At 42.1% G+C, this 14,354-nt stretch overlaps 1 protein-coding gene across 1 annotated transcript in view; it reads left to right on the top strand.

Annotated features, from left to right (window-relative positions):
• The first annotated feature begins 9,981 nt into the window (after positions 1–9,981).
• The window catches only part of LOC125772421 (uncharacterized), a 69,300-nt gene continuing 64,927 nt past the window's right edge, over positions 9,982–14,354 (top strand). Inside the window, exon 1 of the mRNA XM_049444124.1 lies at positions 9,982–12,199. Coding sequence (XP_049300081.1) covers positions 9,982–12,199 — 2,218 coding nt within the window. The remainder of the gene's footprint in view (positions 12,200–14,354) is intronic.

Below are 14,354 nucleotides of genomic sequence, written 5' to 3'. Positions count from 1 at the left end.
ATGAATGGAAGCTGGCTTACGTGGTATACGGGAGGACACGTATATGTGGCCATTCGAATGGTAGATGAAGTTGCACTATGGAAGACATTTTTCTGTAGAACTAGGCCGATGGGGTTTGATTATTGTTTTCCTGTTCACAAATAGCTTAGAATAAGATCAGCCTGTATTGATTAATTAATCCGAGATGAAAAGCTACCAAGAACAATGTGTAAGTTGATTGGCAAAGTTTTGTATGAAATTCTTCCATTCTTATTGCGCTTTAAAACTATCTATTAACCAACAAACATCCTCTCGACAGATGCTTCACTTCAGCTTAAGAACTATTTCACCACCTAGTGGTGAAACATTCACCTTTACCTCATAAATCGATCCTTCAACACAAAAACGATCGAGACTGCCTCCGTCTCGTACCACTTTTAAATGCACCCAGGGAAGCGTTGCACGGCCAAGAAAATTGTCATGTTTGTAAACTAATCCGACAAGTGTCTGATAAAGATTTATCGTATCAATGATTTATAGACTGCAAAAGCAAAAGCACAACGTGCCAAAAGTCCCTCCTCAAAACTTTACCCGGTGGATGGGCCACACGGCTGTTGCTACCGGCTACCGGGGGCTTTCCTCATCCTTTTCTTTACCATTCGGAAAGTTTCGTACTTCGTTTTGGGCGAAAACTTTTTGAATTATTCTTCACTCCTTTACGACCGCGTTGGGTGCTGGCGGTGGAGGAGCTTTTCGTGAACCAGGAAGTCGAATGTGAGGAACCATGAAAGGGTGTGGAAACTAGAGCATACAAATAACGCCCCTCTACCGTCTACCTTCCATCATCACCATTGGAATCGATTTCCAAATGCCCCCCGTACATTTCATGGAAAGGAAAACGGGGAAGGAAACAGCTAACAGAGGGCAAAATATATCACTTTACTCGAACCTCATAAGGGGGTTATTTGCATATGTTGCTGTACGGTGAGAAGAAATGGAAAAGCAGTTAGCAGTTCTCGCTCTCCTTCCTCTATCTGTCGCACTCATCTTCCACCTCAGGGCATCGACTAACTTTCGCTCAATAGTTCCTTCATATATACCTCACTCAGTGGTGATCGTTATGTTGTATTAAAAATATACTAGTTTTCCTTTAAAAAATAACACACACACACACAACGTTATTATATCCTTTCAAATCACAATCGAAGAACTGACAAGCAGTGGCAAAACTTATGACCCAAAACGGGAAGCTTTCAATCGTCACATACATACACACACACACACATATGGTGAACATTTTGAAAGGTTACTTGTTGGAACTTGGAATGTTTTAAGATACCCAACGAGCCGTGGCACACACGTATGAAATAGGAACGTACGCACACAGCACGCCATAACACGGCGCGCGCGCGTGTGTGTGTTTGACGAAAAGAGGTGTCTTCACCGGGCTGGAAAACGAGCAAACTTTCGTCTGTAAATTAGATAAGCAAATATTTTCACCATCTTTCTTGCGGAAAACGGGCCCACCATATTTCCCATGTCCGTTTTTCCGGTCCTACAATAAGGACATGCTTGCATCCTTTAGCACGTTGCTCGCCCAGTTTCTTTCTCCTTCCTCCCACTCTTTCAGTGCGTTTATTTCCAATTCAGAAGGAGTTTTCCTATGAATAAAACTTTTCCCCAACACACATACTCAACGACACGGCTCATAACTTGGTGCTTGCTACCTGCTGGAACGGGGCGAAACCTTTACTTACCTTCCACCTGGCGTTACCGAGTGATTCGAGAAAAGGGTCCTCTTCTCGGAAGAGAAAAGACGTTTGTATAATTGTGTTTGGTGGGTGGTAGAAAAGTTTCTACCTGTCCAAATGGTGCCTCAGCTTGTATTACTTCTGTAATCGATCATGGATTTGTTACGCATAACTAATTAAGACACAAAAATTGAAACACCATTTCGAGACCCGTAAACTGTTTGTCTGCAGTTTGTTAAATGATTAGTTAAATGTTTTAATGCTACTTTTTCCTTTCTGCACTGTAACAATCGTTCTGGAAATGGGCATGTTACAATACATCCCTCTGTTGAAGCCTGCACCATGATGCATGATTCTACTGAATTATAGCTGACGACATGCCCGAGCTAGCGCTCTCAGCTCAGGCGACAAATGATTGCTGCAGCAAACTTCATCTATTTTGTAATCTGTAAGATTAGAGGCCAATTTCGGTCATAAAACCACACGAACGTACAGCACGAGTCCTGTGGTTATCTGTGGTCCGGTTTTCAATTTGCATCAAGGACAGCGCAAAACCTGCCAGGACCGTTCCCCTATCCATGTCGGAACGGGTTTCCAGTGGTGCACGTTTCCGAAAATATTTCTGGCTTGTGGCCTCGGGGCAGACAGCCCTCCCACGAGGGTTTCGCTCGTGAAAGATTGAACAATCCCGGGTAAAGCAGCCTACAGCATAAAAGCCCCTGTTCGCCAAAAATGCCATGTGGGAAGGATTTGTCTGAAGAGTGAACCGACACCAGGCACCCAGATTTGTAATAGTCGTTGGGTGGATATTTTCGTGCGCTTTGGCGAGCGAGCACTTCGCCGGGTAAATCCGTTTTCCTCCAGCCTCCACAAAAACACAGTTGGCCAGTACGGGTGGGCTAAATTTTCAACCTCACAACAACAAAACCCGACTCTTAAAACCGTTGTGGAATTTGATTTATTTGGACTCGGTTGAGAAAATGGGGTGTATGTGTATGTGATTGTCCCTCGTTTACGTTTCCCTTTACCGCTTGCGTTGGGATTTTTGCGGAAACTCCGCACCAACGAACAATCTCGGCATAACCGTCAACGGACCGGTCGTCTGTTGACCTTTAACCAAACCAATCCACGGAACGTTTCGTGCCTTTCGATGGTTCTTTAATCTTGTCCAGAATTGTTTGTGATATGGTTTCCATTGTGAGGAAATTATTTTTGTAGATTATGGAGATGGTTTCATTGTTGTTTGTGTGGCGAAATTTAAAAATAGTTACAAAAGATTAGCATTCATTTGAGATAAATATAATTGGATCGGTGTCATAATACACTTACTACACAACAGCGCCCTCAATCAGATTTTTTTGGAACAACTGAAATAACTGTCAAATTGTGATAAAATCATTTGGCAGCTAGCAATTAGTACAATGTTTGATAATAATTTTATCACTTTTATCTTAACTTTTGCATTTTTGAGAAAAGACAAGAAATTTTTGAAAAGATTTAAAATAAACCAGAAGTTGTCCAAAAAGTAAAATAAAAAGGCTTTTCAAAGCTAGGAGAATCCAATAGGTTTAAACAATGCCAACAATTTATGGAGAGAACCCAAGATCTGCATTATATTATTAGCAGTTCTTGTCGTTTGTAAGATGATATCACTTTCGCAAGCAATAATTATAATGTCTCACTATATCATTCCCACCATCAATCATTACAATCAAACAAATTGATATCAATGCTTTTGCTTCCACTCGGCATTGCAAGCGCATTAAGCATATAACTGTCACTGCATCTCACTGTCAAGCTGAACGAAAGTCACCTTCCAACAAATTAGTATGCAAATTAATGTGTGTGTGCCCGATACGTTCACTTACCTTCCAGAATCGACTTCGATGACCCATCGACGACCAAGCCACCGAGCCTGGCCAAATCGGCCGTGCTTGCCGCCCTCGAGGAGGAGGAACGCGAAAAGTCTCGCGGCACTGGTAAGTACTGTCAATCGCTTTATCCGACACGTTGCAACAAGTGCAACTTTTCTAACTTTCGTTCGTTTTAATGAAGCTACCCTTCGTTCCCGTCGGGAAGAATCGTGCGTGAGTCCAAACATGTGTGCACATTTTGCGTGTGTCTCTGTATATAAATTCTTGTTCCTCTGTTTCGGGGGGTTTTGTCTAGCAATTTTCCTAAACGTCATTCTAATCGAATGTTCTACCCCTTTTAATACTAATTGGCAGTTACTTACCACACATCACGAGCAGGGGGTTTTCATTGTGTCGGAAATGTGTCGGAGAGTGTTGTGTATCGATCGGATGCTAAGATATGTTTCGAATGTCGATTTCAATGCAGTGGCGAAACAGCTGCAAAGCAACATCAATTAACATAACTCAATAGAAAGGTTCACGCATACAGCCACTATACGTCGATTTTCGGAAGATCTCTGCTGCTTACGATCTTACGACAGACAATTTCTCTGTCTCCATTAAGCCGCTGATTACACTTTCCGTTGGGCTGCCAATGGACAGTTTTAAATAACTTTCCGTTCGAAATCGCTCAATCCGATCAAACCGGGCGCTCGATTGCGTCCGAACCGTTATCGGAAATACCGTCGGTTTGCCATTGCCCATCCGTTCCGTACGCGTAAACTAACCATTCGGCCACACCGCCACCATCGTACACGGAAGATACAGATGCTCGTTATCTTATCTCGCGTTTAATTGACGGTAATTGGATACCTGCCTTCGGGCTTTCGGCTTTAGTTCGCTGAATTGGCGATCCAACTCCACTCCGTGTTGGATATAATCTGCTGCAATAGGACGCTCGTTGAGAAAACCATCTGCTTCTCCTCCACTGGCCACGGGATCACACCGTTCCTAGCCACCCTTTTGTGCATGCTCTTTCTCTAATAAAGTGCAAAATGGGCTCCTGGCTTGATGGGCTCGTTTTCGTTTGCACCGTGCATGGACAGATGCCTAGCAAACGTCAAGGATCAAATCCGACGCTTTCAGTTCGAAAACTTTCCAGCTGGTCCCGGTACTGGAGTTGAACGTTTGCCGTAAGGCATTTAATCAAATACACTGCACGACGGTCGATGAGATGATCATCAATCCTTGCTGCAGAGGGTGTGCCTCTGTTGAAAAGTCCGGCTGGTTAAACAGCTGCTAAGCAACAGTCTGACAACCAGCAAAGGCGGAAAAGGGATTTAAGTGTCGTCGGCTGCACCGTACCGATCGTTGATTGATTTCACACTGTGACCGGTACCGATGTTGTTCCGGGAAGGGATTAGAATCATCCCGGGGACCTACGATGCATCCGATGTATATGATGTGGTTTTTACGGATATGTTCGGATACCAACGAGTTGCTTTTTTCAAAGTCCAATCAAAGTCGATCAAAGTCGATGACCATCAGTTGGTAATTGCACGCCGTCAGTTATGTGCTTGACTTTAAAAAAGGATTTCCTCCGTGTATTACGTGAGTGTTGCATGATTGAATACTATCATGTTTTTTCGCTATCAAAATTCGACATCTATACAAGATTATTTTTAAAATAAAATATTCTTTTATTTTACACCTAAACTACTTCTTTTATGAAACTGAAACAAGAGCTCCAAGTATCAGTTTCTACACCAGAAAACTTTAAAGTCAAACTTTTTTGATAAGGGTGTCCTTTACACACGCGATGCATTCCATTTGGGGGGTTGTTCCAATGCTAATGGCCACCGAACTGTTTTTCATGAGTTTTTCTCCCCATAACCACATGGCCCATCTTCGCCACAGTTTGACGAAGGATCCGACTGGCAATTGACAGTTACTCGATTGTTTGTGATATTGATTAAAGTTCCGGCGGTTTTGAACTGTACGGTTTGGGGATGACCTTCCCCACTAGAGGGACAAGGGTTCGGAACAAGATTCGGGAAAGTTGTTGGTACGTTCCAAACTGACGGATGGGAGTTCCTGTGTCATTTCCGGCACAGTGTATCATGTACCGGCGCTGCTTGTTGATTGATGGATTTTAGGCGGTTCCCACCAGGTTTTTGGGTATGGTATTGAGTAAAAACAGCAAAACATGTAGAAAAAAACAAGCATCTCCCATGACTCGCATGCGAAACGAGTTTGAATGATGGATTTCAAAGAGAACTTCAAACAGTTAGTCACCTTAGGGATATACAGCTCTGGGGACAACACAACACCGAAATGGATCAATTTGCGTGAGTTTAGTTCATAGTTTCTTTGTAGGTGAAAAAAAACGAATTAAATTGACCTTTTTGTAAATATGCCATATCATCAAAGAGACAATAGTCTACAGGCATCCGATATAAGTCGACATTAGGATGATATTAATATAGACATTTTTTATCCACTTTATTACCATCCAAACGTATACGATCGCTTTGGAGCTTATCAAATTCAGGCAATGAGATGATTGGAAAAATAGAAGCACTTGACAAAACGAAACCCACACAATTTCCAACTGCGAGGTGTTAAACGGTAAGCGTACACGGTACGCGTTGAACCGTTCATAGCGTTGCCTAGCAAATGTCGATTCGCGTAATAAAAGCAGCTAAACGAAACACACACAAAAAAGGTTGACTCAATTGAACCTTATTAAACCCCTGTAATTATTTATGCCCAGCAAAGAAATTGCCGTAACAACGCTGACTGTTTTTTTTTCTTTTCGTTTTGTTCTTTTTTTTGCCACGATTAGCACATTTTATTTTAATTGCTTCGGTGCCTCCGGCAAGTCTGGAAAGTCCCTTTCCTTGCCCATGTCGTACCAACAAAACCCCAGGCAACGATAATCCATATCCGTCCGTCCGTAAGGAAGGCACGTTACGAGCAGTGAAAAGTAATTAGAATGAAAGGCAATTGAGAGTTGGCATCGGGATGCTGAAAGGGTACGTGCTGATAAGCCGTAGCCAATCGTTTCGTGGTATTAATCGTTCGAATGAGGTCAGAGGGTAAAAGTACCGCGAAGCGGTAATTATGAAACACATCGGCCGTAAAGTGCTGCTCGAAATCCATTGCCGGGATTGGCATTTCCGAGTGAGCGGAAATAATGAGACCGAAGATGCATTATTGTGATTCAACGTGTGTTTTCTTCTTGCTGCCTTTTTTTTTATTTTATTTTTTTTTTTTGAGATTATGGTGAAATTTTAACGTCAGGATCGACACATCAACTGCCATTAAAAGCATAAGCATGTGATTGGTAATGCAAATATATTTGTATTTTTTTTCGTTCATAAACTCATGCTGTGCAGAATCGAACGATTTAAATAACGCAACTGTTTGGTATTAAACGTGAAAGCGAATTGTAACATTTCTACGCTACGGAAAGCAAACATCATCGGTTTTTCCAACGAAAATCCAGTGCCAATTTCACACATTTTGTTACACTATTTATTCTGCCCCAGATACGATTATCCGTACGAACACCGCCGTACGAAGATGATGATGATGCGTGAAATTGGTACAACACTTGTTAATTACTGCCGAGACCGTTTCAATGCTATTTTTTGTTTGACAAACAGGAAAGAAGAAAAAAAATGAAGGTTCCAAAAGCAAATTGCAAAACTGCGTATGGCGATTGATACTGTAAGCTCCACAGAACGCGCTTCATCAAATCGATTATCGTCGATTGATAGACAATTTTTTTGTATTTATATCCCAGGTATTGCCATGATGGAAAGAAGACCACCAATATTACATACACGAAAGATGACAAAAGGTGGAGAGCGAATGTAACAAATGTGATTGGAATTCGTGTTTTTTTTATACATTTCAACACAATCGTTGTTGAAGCAACTTTTTTTTTGTATGATACGATTGTGTTTCTGATTGTGACTGCAGTGCGAATAAAGAACAGATATTAAATTATTTTAATTTATTAATGATCATGTTTGTGCACAAGACAGTTTCGATTATGAAGATGATCGATTTAATTCAACATCATCTGCTTAGATCCGAAGCCAATGGAAATTAAAACTAAATATTCGATGCGTGGTTGTGTCGTGTAAAACCGACGCCGTTTATCACATACACCACCGGCCGACACCTACAACATAACAAGTTTTTTCTGTGTTATGTATGATATGATTTTGTGATATTGTAAGTGAAATGTTGTATTTAAGCTAAAAAATAATCAGTAAAAAAACTAATTGTTTAATGGAGACGCCTGGTACTTTTTGATTAATGAGCAAACAATATTCAACAATCATAAATATGCTCAGTTTACACCGAGATTCTTTTAAAGACAGTTTTCATAAACATTGAAAAGTTTAATTATACAAATCCAAAATCATAATATGTTTTATCGAAATATGTTATTTTTAAGCTCAAACGTAAATAGTAAAAATACTCATTTTTAAATGGAGACGCCTGGTACTTGTTACCAAGTCTAAAGTATAGTAGTAGTAAAAAAATTAGTAAAAAAATAGTAGTAAAAGTAATTCAGTAGTAGTAAAAAAATATTCAGCAGCTAACAGCATGATTCGTTTTTCGACCAGTTTTATTTATGGACAGTTTGAAAATGAAAAATTTAATCTATACTTACATCTTTATACCTATAGTTAAACTTGTCTTAAGTCACAACATCTCGCTCTCTCTCTTCCTGGCTTAACGACGTTTAAAGTCATTACGGCCATTTCTAACTCACTAGACTTATTTTTACCACGTAGCAGGATAGTTAGTCCTTGCTAGGGGAAGACGGTCCAGAAGAGATTTGATATCTGCTCATGTCGTGTGGAACCGTCGGCGTATACGGGATATCCCGATTGGGTAAACCGTAATAATTTGCACGGTGTATTTGGTGACATCAATTTGACATTAATTATTTTGAGTTTATGAATAACAAAGTACTAAGCTGATGAGTTTTAACTGAACCAACCACAATACGTTTAGAAGAATATGAAAATGTTTCCATTTTAAGTTATTTAATAATTTTTATTTATTTTTTCAAGAAACAAAATAAAAATGTATAAAAACAAGCACGAAATAAGCAAATCATTTCGAGCATAAAATTTTCCTTAAAGCAGTCTTACGAATTCTTCTGTTTTATCCCATTCCCCAAGGACGTTCCCATTTACAGCATTGAATGCATTCACATCAATCATCGTTGCTCATTCCCACCCATGTCAACACTGCAAAATGGGGTCAGGAGAAAACTTCCCTTCTGGAACTGTGCTACCCTCTCTACCGCAGTTTGATTGCGTTTGGGGATTAATTACGGGAAGCTCGGATGGAAAATGTTCCACCATCATTTCATTGCCACATACGGTTGGGGCGTTGATGTGCAGATAATCGAGAAGGCGTCACAAACAACTACCAGAGTCGACTAAAAAAAAACACAGGGAAACCCAACGAATGCTCACTCGAATGTTCACTGTTTTGTGCGCTAAAATATCACCCGTTGGCCAGACGAATTGGGACGGTAGCAATTGAGAGGAGGCGCGATTTTTATCGCAAAGTTCCATACAAATCCCTGCGGGGAAAGGTTGTGCAGTAGTGTAGCACTGGGAAACGATCATTAATTGCTCATTTGAAGGTATTTTCCGGACAATTTCACAAAACTTTTATTGGGAAAAGCTACCAGCGATTGTTGGTTGTGGTAAATTGAGCTTAAAATGTAATTACTGAACGAATCATGTTAATGTTGCTCTTGCTATTTGCCTTTGGGGCCAGTTTTATTAAACCATTCTAATGCAAACCACCAGCAAACAAACAAATTGAAAAGATGTCTCATTCTGTTTATATTTATCATTTGTCACTATTAGTAAGGTAAAGACGCTAATAAATTGTACAATAAATCACCTCCGCGCGTGTGATGACAAGTGTTCCGTGTGTTCCGTGTGTGCGTGTGTTTCTTGTGTGCATAATGCGTCAGTGTACATCAAACTGCACAAATGTGTATCCCTCATATACGGTACGTGTTTCGTTAGATAGTGTAGCATCGTACCTTCCGTACGCGCGTATGGATGAAACTGGTTGATTAATTACATGTTACATATTATCGCTCTTATCTATTCTCGATCGCTACAACCGCATCCGCAACTCTAGCGAGCTTTGGACGTCAGAGTCGCTCCCGCCAGCCAGCCCGATCGACCGTCGTCTCCGCGTCGGCAACGCCCTGTATCGACCGTGAAACCGTTCTCAAGATTAATCGTCGTCCGCTTCAGCGACGGCACCGGTCGTGCGACAACTTTTGGCCGCCACGATCACCATCTACCGAGGAAGCGTACGGGCGCGAACCATCCCCAACAGGGATGGATGGCAATCGGGGTGAGTTTGCCATTGACAGCCGACGGTACGGTAGCCACGATAGTATACACTTTGACGAGCGTATCCGCCGGCAGCACAAAATTGAACCACTTCGTACGCTGTTCGATAAGGAAAATGTCGTCCTGACGGATTGGGGCCAACGGCCTCACTCCACCCCACTGCAGGACGTTCATCGTACGGGACGGGAGGGAGATAAAAATGATAATCATGTTTACGGAAACGATGCACCACCGAATGCAACCAGGAACGATCCGTGGCACACATCCGCCAGGTCCGACAATCATAGGACTTTGCGTGATGATGACTACCCGGAAGGATGTACCGTACCGCAGCGTCCTGCAACTCCACCGGCAGATTGGCCCAGCTATGGTTCGCATAGCAATTGTGTGTTGGCAAGTGAGCCAAGTGTAACATCTTCACTTACTGCACCGACCGGTGATTATCAGGCCCGGCAGGAAGTGCATCCACCTGAACCACCACCTAGACGGTACTATCTGCCAATGGATAAGATAGTGCGCGGTGAGCTGGAAGCGATGCTTCGCTTGTTTCAAGACACACCAATTACCACCGGACAGCATCCCGATGGACCGTCGGTCGGTGCTCGCTCACCTGTGCTGGGCCGTAGAAGTGCAACACCATCGTACGGTGGGACGTCGCAACAGCATCAACCCGAACGAAGCAAATCCGTCCAGGGTCAAGCAGGGCCGGCCAGCTTACGGCAAGACGGTGTCGAATCTAAACCACCGTTAAAGTTAAAATCTTCCACCGGACGGACGACACCACGGAGCGGTACGCTTCAGCGCCATCCGACCGTGACCGACGTCAGCTGCATCGAAACAATCGATACGGAGGAAATGTTTCACCTCACCCAGCACGAGCAGCTCGATGCGGTTGAGGCGTATCACGAATTCAATTTAAATTCAAATACGGGAAGGAATTTAAATATTGATAGACACCGGGACGCATCGACCGACCGGTGCCCAAAACCACCGAAACAAAGTTGCATCGATGGCCACATTTCACCGACGGTGACGTATCCCGTCAGTGCGACAATCCCACCAACATCGGTGACTATCGGGGCCGATCAGCTGACCACTAATTACTTCGACAAACACTTGCACCACCCTTCAACAGTTGGCTCATCGTACGACCAGTTCCCGGTCACTGCTAACCGGGCACCATCCGTGCCCGGCGATGGCCACATCGTCAACTTTCCGCTTCTCGCCGCCGGTGTAGAAATCGAACGAGCGGACCACAAATTTGACAGTAACGTCAACTGCACCGGTCACCGGTTTGCCGCGCTGGACGAGTTTCATAATTACAATGAAAAACTAATTACAGACACGGACAGCAACGACGCGGTGCCGGTACCACGCGATGGATCAACGACACCACAGCCGGTGGACGAGTGTCGGATCACCGAAAACCGACGCCAGCCACATTCGTCAGCATTAAATGTATCAAATCAGCCAAATCGTAATTGGATTAATTTAAATTCAAATCAAATTTATCACCAGCAACGGACATCTCCAAGGGATCCCGTCTGTCAGCGAATGTCACCGGGTTGTACCGGTGTCAGTACTGTTGGGTCCGGCCGTGCCTACCACCGGACCACCGACCACAGTGCCCATCACGATGATGATGATGTTGATGATGGAACCGTCGGCCCAGGAAGTGACCGTTCCCCGGGCCGGGAGACACATGTTGCGTACGGTGACAACAACGATTCACCGACGTACTACCAGAACGCTAATGATAACCTTCAAAGGCGTACCGACCAGCACCAGGCCGTACGGGTGGACTGTAATTATGATAATAAAAGCGTTCGGAGTCATTATCGCTGTGAAGCATCGCCCACCGACAATGGGCAACTTCCGGTTGATGTACCGCGCACCCGTTATGTGACACCGTCACCACCGTTGCCACCTTACCCGGCCGAAACACCAATCTCATGGCGACCACGGGCACGCTCGGGAAGTTCCGGTTCGAGCGTAAAAATTAATGAGATTTTCGAATTTCCACCACCACCACCATATCCGTGCGATTGTGCCGATGGCGATGGAATCGAAGACGATGGTGGTGAACCTTCCTGCAGGATGACTGTGTACCGCACGAATGTACGCGGTTCGGAATCGAACAGTGGGAAGGGTACGGCTGATGCTGATACCGGCGATGACACCGGAAGGGATTATTCTACAAGTGGTAATTATCTTTCTAGCTCACGGTAGCGTAATGCGTTTTTCGGCGATCGGCAGAACCGTTTCGGGATGGAATGATTAGAGAATTGGCCGGGGAGGGGGGTGGGAGAGTTTATTTTGATCTGGAACCGATATCGCTTGCTATCAATAAGTGGTTTCGTTCGATTTTTGGGAGCTGATTTGCGCCTGGAAATTATGCGGGAAGAATAAGAAGCTGGCGGAATGCATGGGAAGGGAGAAACTTAAACTTATGGAACAGTTCGGTTAATGAGTTTGATATTTGATTTGATAACAGGAGGGTATAAATTACAGGAAGTTTTCCTTTTTACACAATTTTATGGAAAGGAAGACATTCTTCATCGGCAGTAATATTTTGAAGTAGGAAGCCATTTATACATGGGCTTTTTATATTTGACAATTTTTCAATTATTCTGACAATACGGCTAAAGCATTGATCGTGGAATGTAAATAATTTGTTAATTAATCGCCAATTTCAAAATATCTTATGAGAAAGTTGCACTTGCCATCGAGCTTAAGTAAATTAAAATAAATTTAAAATAAAATTAAAATAAAACCTAGGTAATAGAATAAAAAAAAAACAGAGCCAAAGAACGTGATGGTAGAGCTTGAAGGATATCAAGTATCCACAAGTTATTGTCGTAATACAACAACTATTGAGATTTTTTTTTAAATTATTTATCAGTTTTTTAAATTATTAATTCAACCGTTTGTGTTCGATATAAAAAAAACCAAAGAAATAAATTTTAAACATAAAAAACGATCAAGTATATGATCAAGCAGTCAATAGATACCATCTTGGATAAAAAATGATTCTTTTTTTCGTCCTTACTTTTTCACCCATCCACAACTTCCTATCAAACACTATGGCTTTGTTTGTAGTGGCATATATTTAATTTAACCAAATATTTTCTTATTTCCTGATTGCACTGAATTGAAACCGCTCCGCTTTCTGTTTATCACATCAATCAAAACCGTATCAAATAACAGCGAACAAATTTGACCGGAATGGAATTAGTGGCGGATAATAAACGTGCGAGCGTGAATTAAAAATTGCGCCTACTGTTGATTGTGCTCCGTGATTCATCCCAATAAAACTTCACGAATGGCCAATAAAGCAAACAAAACAAATCCACAACATGCCGCCCGTCCATTCCGCGTTGAATGAAACGCGCCTGCAAACAAAATCAGTACAGTGGATGACCGTTTGAAGCATAAAGCAATTAAAGGACACGCGTGACTCGTACATCCTGTGCTTACTGGTTGCTGTGTCTATTTTTTTTCTTCTCCCGTGTTTTTGTTATGCTGTTTATTACTGGCCCTGCTTCATATTGCGTTTAATTCTGTACGGTAAAAACACACAAACACACCGTACGGGATACGGCTGGAGGGTGTGGAAATTAAAAAAGTACCACTGAATTGTTTGAAATAACAATCAAGGAATGCAGTTTATGACCAGCTCGTTTACCCGAGCCGCACATCAATTGAATTCGCGCCACATTGAGCTGCGTGTGCGTGTGTGTGTTGAAGTGTCGATGAGTTCTGAAGTGTGTATGATCGTGATGAAGTGGTGGAAACGCAGATTCCTTTTAACTCGAACAGCGTACGTTTTATTTCCAGGAAAGCTTCCTCATTTTGCATAGGACGATAGTGAAAATGATAAAATGTGTTGCATACCAGCAGATTGATATGAAGTTGATTTTTCCTTTTTTAAAAACACACACAAATTTAATTCATAAAAAAAATATTTACGTAAAATTCTTGTAAAATTAATATTAAAAGTCGTGATAAAATGTTAACTAAAAAAGAAATCTTAACTTGATTTTGATGAGACTATTCAAAGAAAACAAGCTAACTTGGAACTTTCTTGCTAATTATGTGATGGAATGCTTTAAATTCCACGAACAGTAAGCTCTTAATACCTTTTATTATGTCCTGTTCCAAACAATTACTTATCATAAGTTTCTCGCTCGGGATTTTTTTGTCCTAGAAAAGCATTCCATTCTACAGATCGCTTTTGATTATAATGATGTAATGCATTCTGTCGCGTTACAGTAAAGCTTGCGTACGGACAAGTTCAGTGGAGCATTTTGTAATGAAATCATTTGCGCAAGAGCTTCTTACTACCAATGCAAATTTAG

Source organism: Anopheles funestus, chromosome 3RL (genome assembly GCF_943734845.2).
Source record: "Anopheles funestus chromosome 3RL, idAnoFuneDA-416_04, whole genome shotgun sequence".
Lineage (NCBI taxonomy): Eukaryota > Metazoa > Arthropoda > Insecta > Diptera > Culicidae > Anopheles > Anopheles funestus.
The sequence above is the reverse complement of the archived record's forward strand: the minus strand, read 5'-3'. Positions and strand labels throughout refer to the sequence as shown.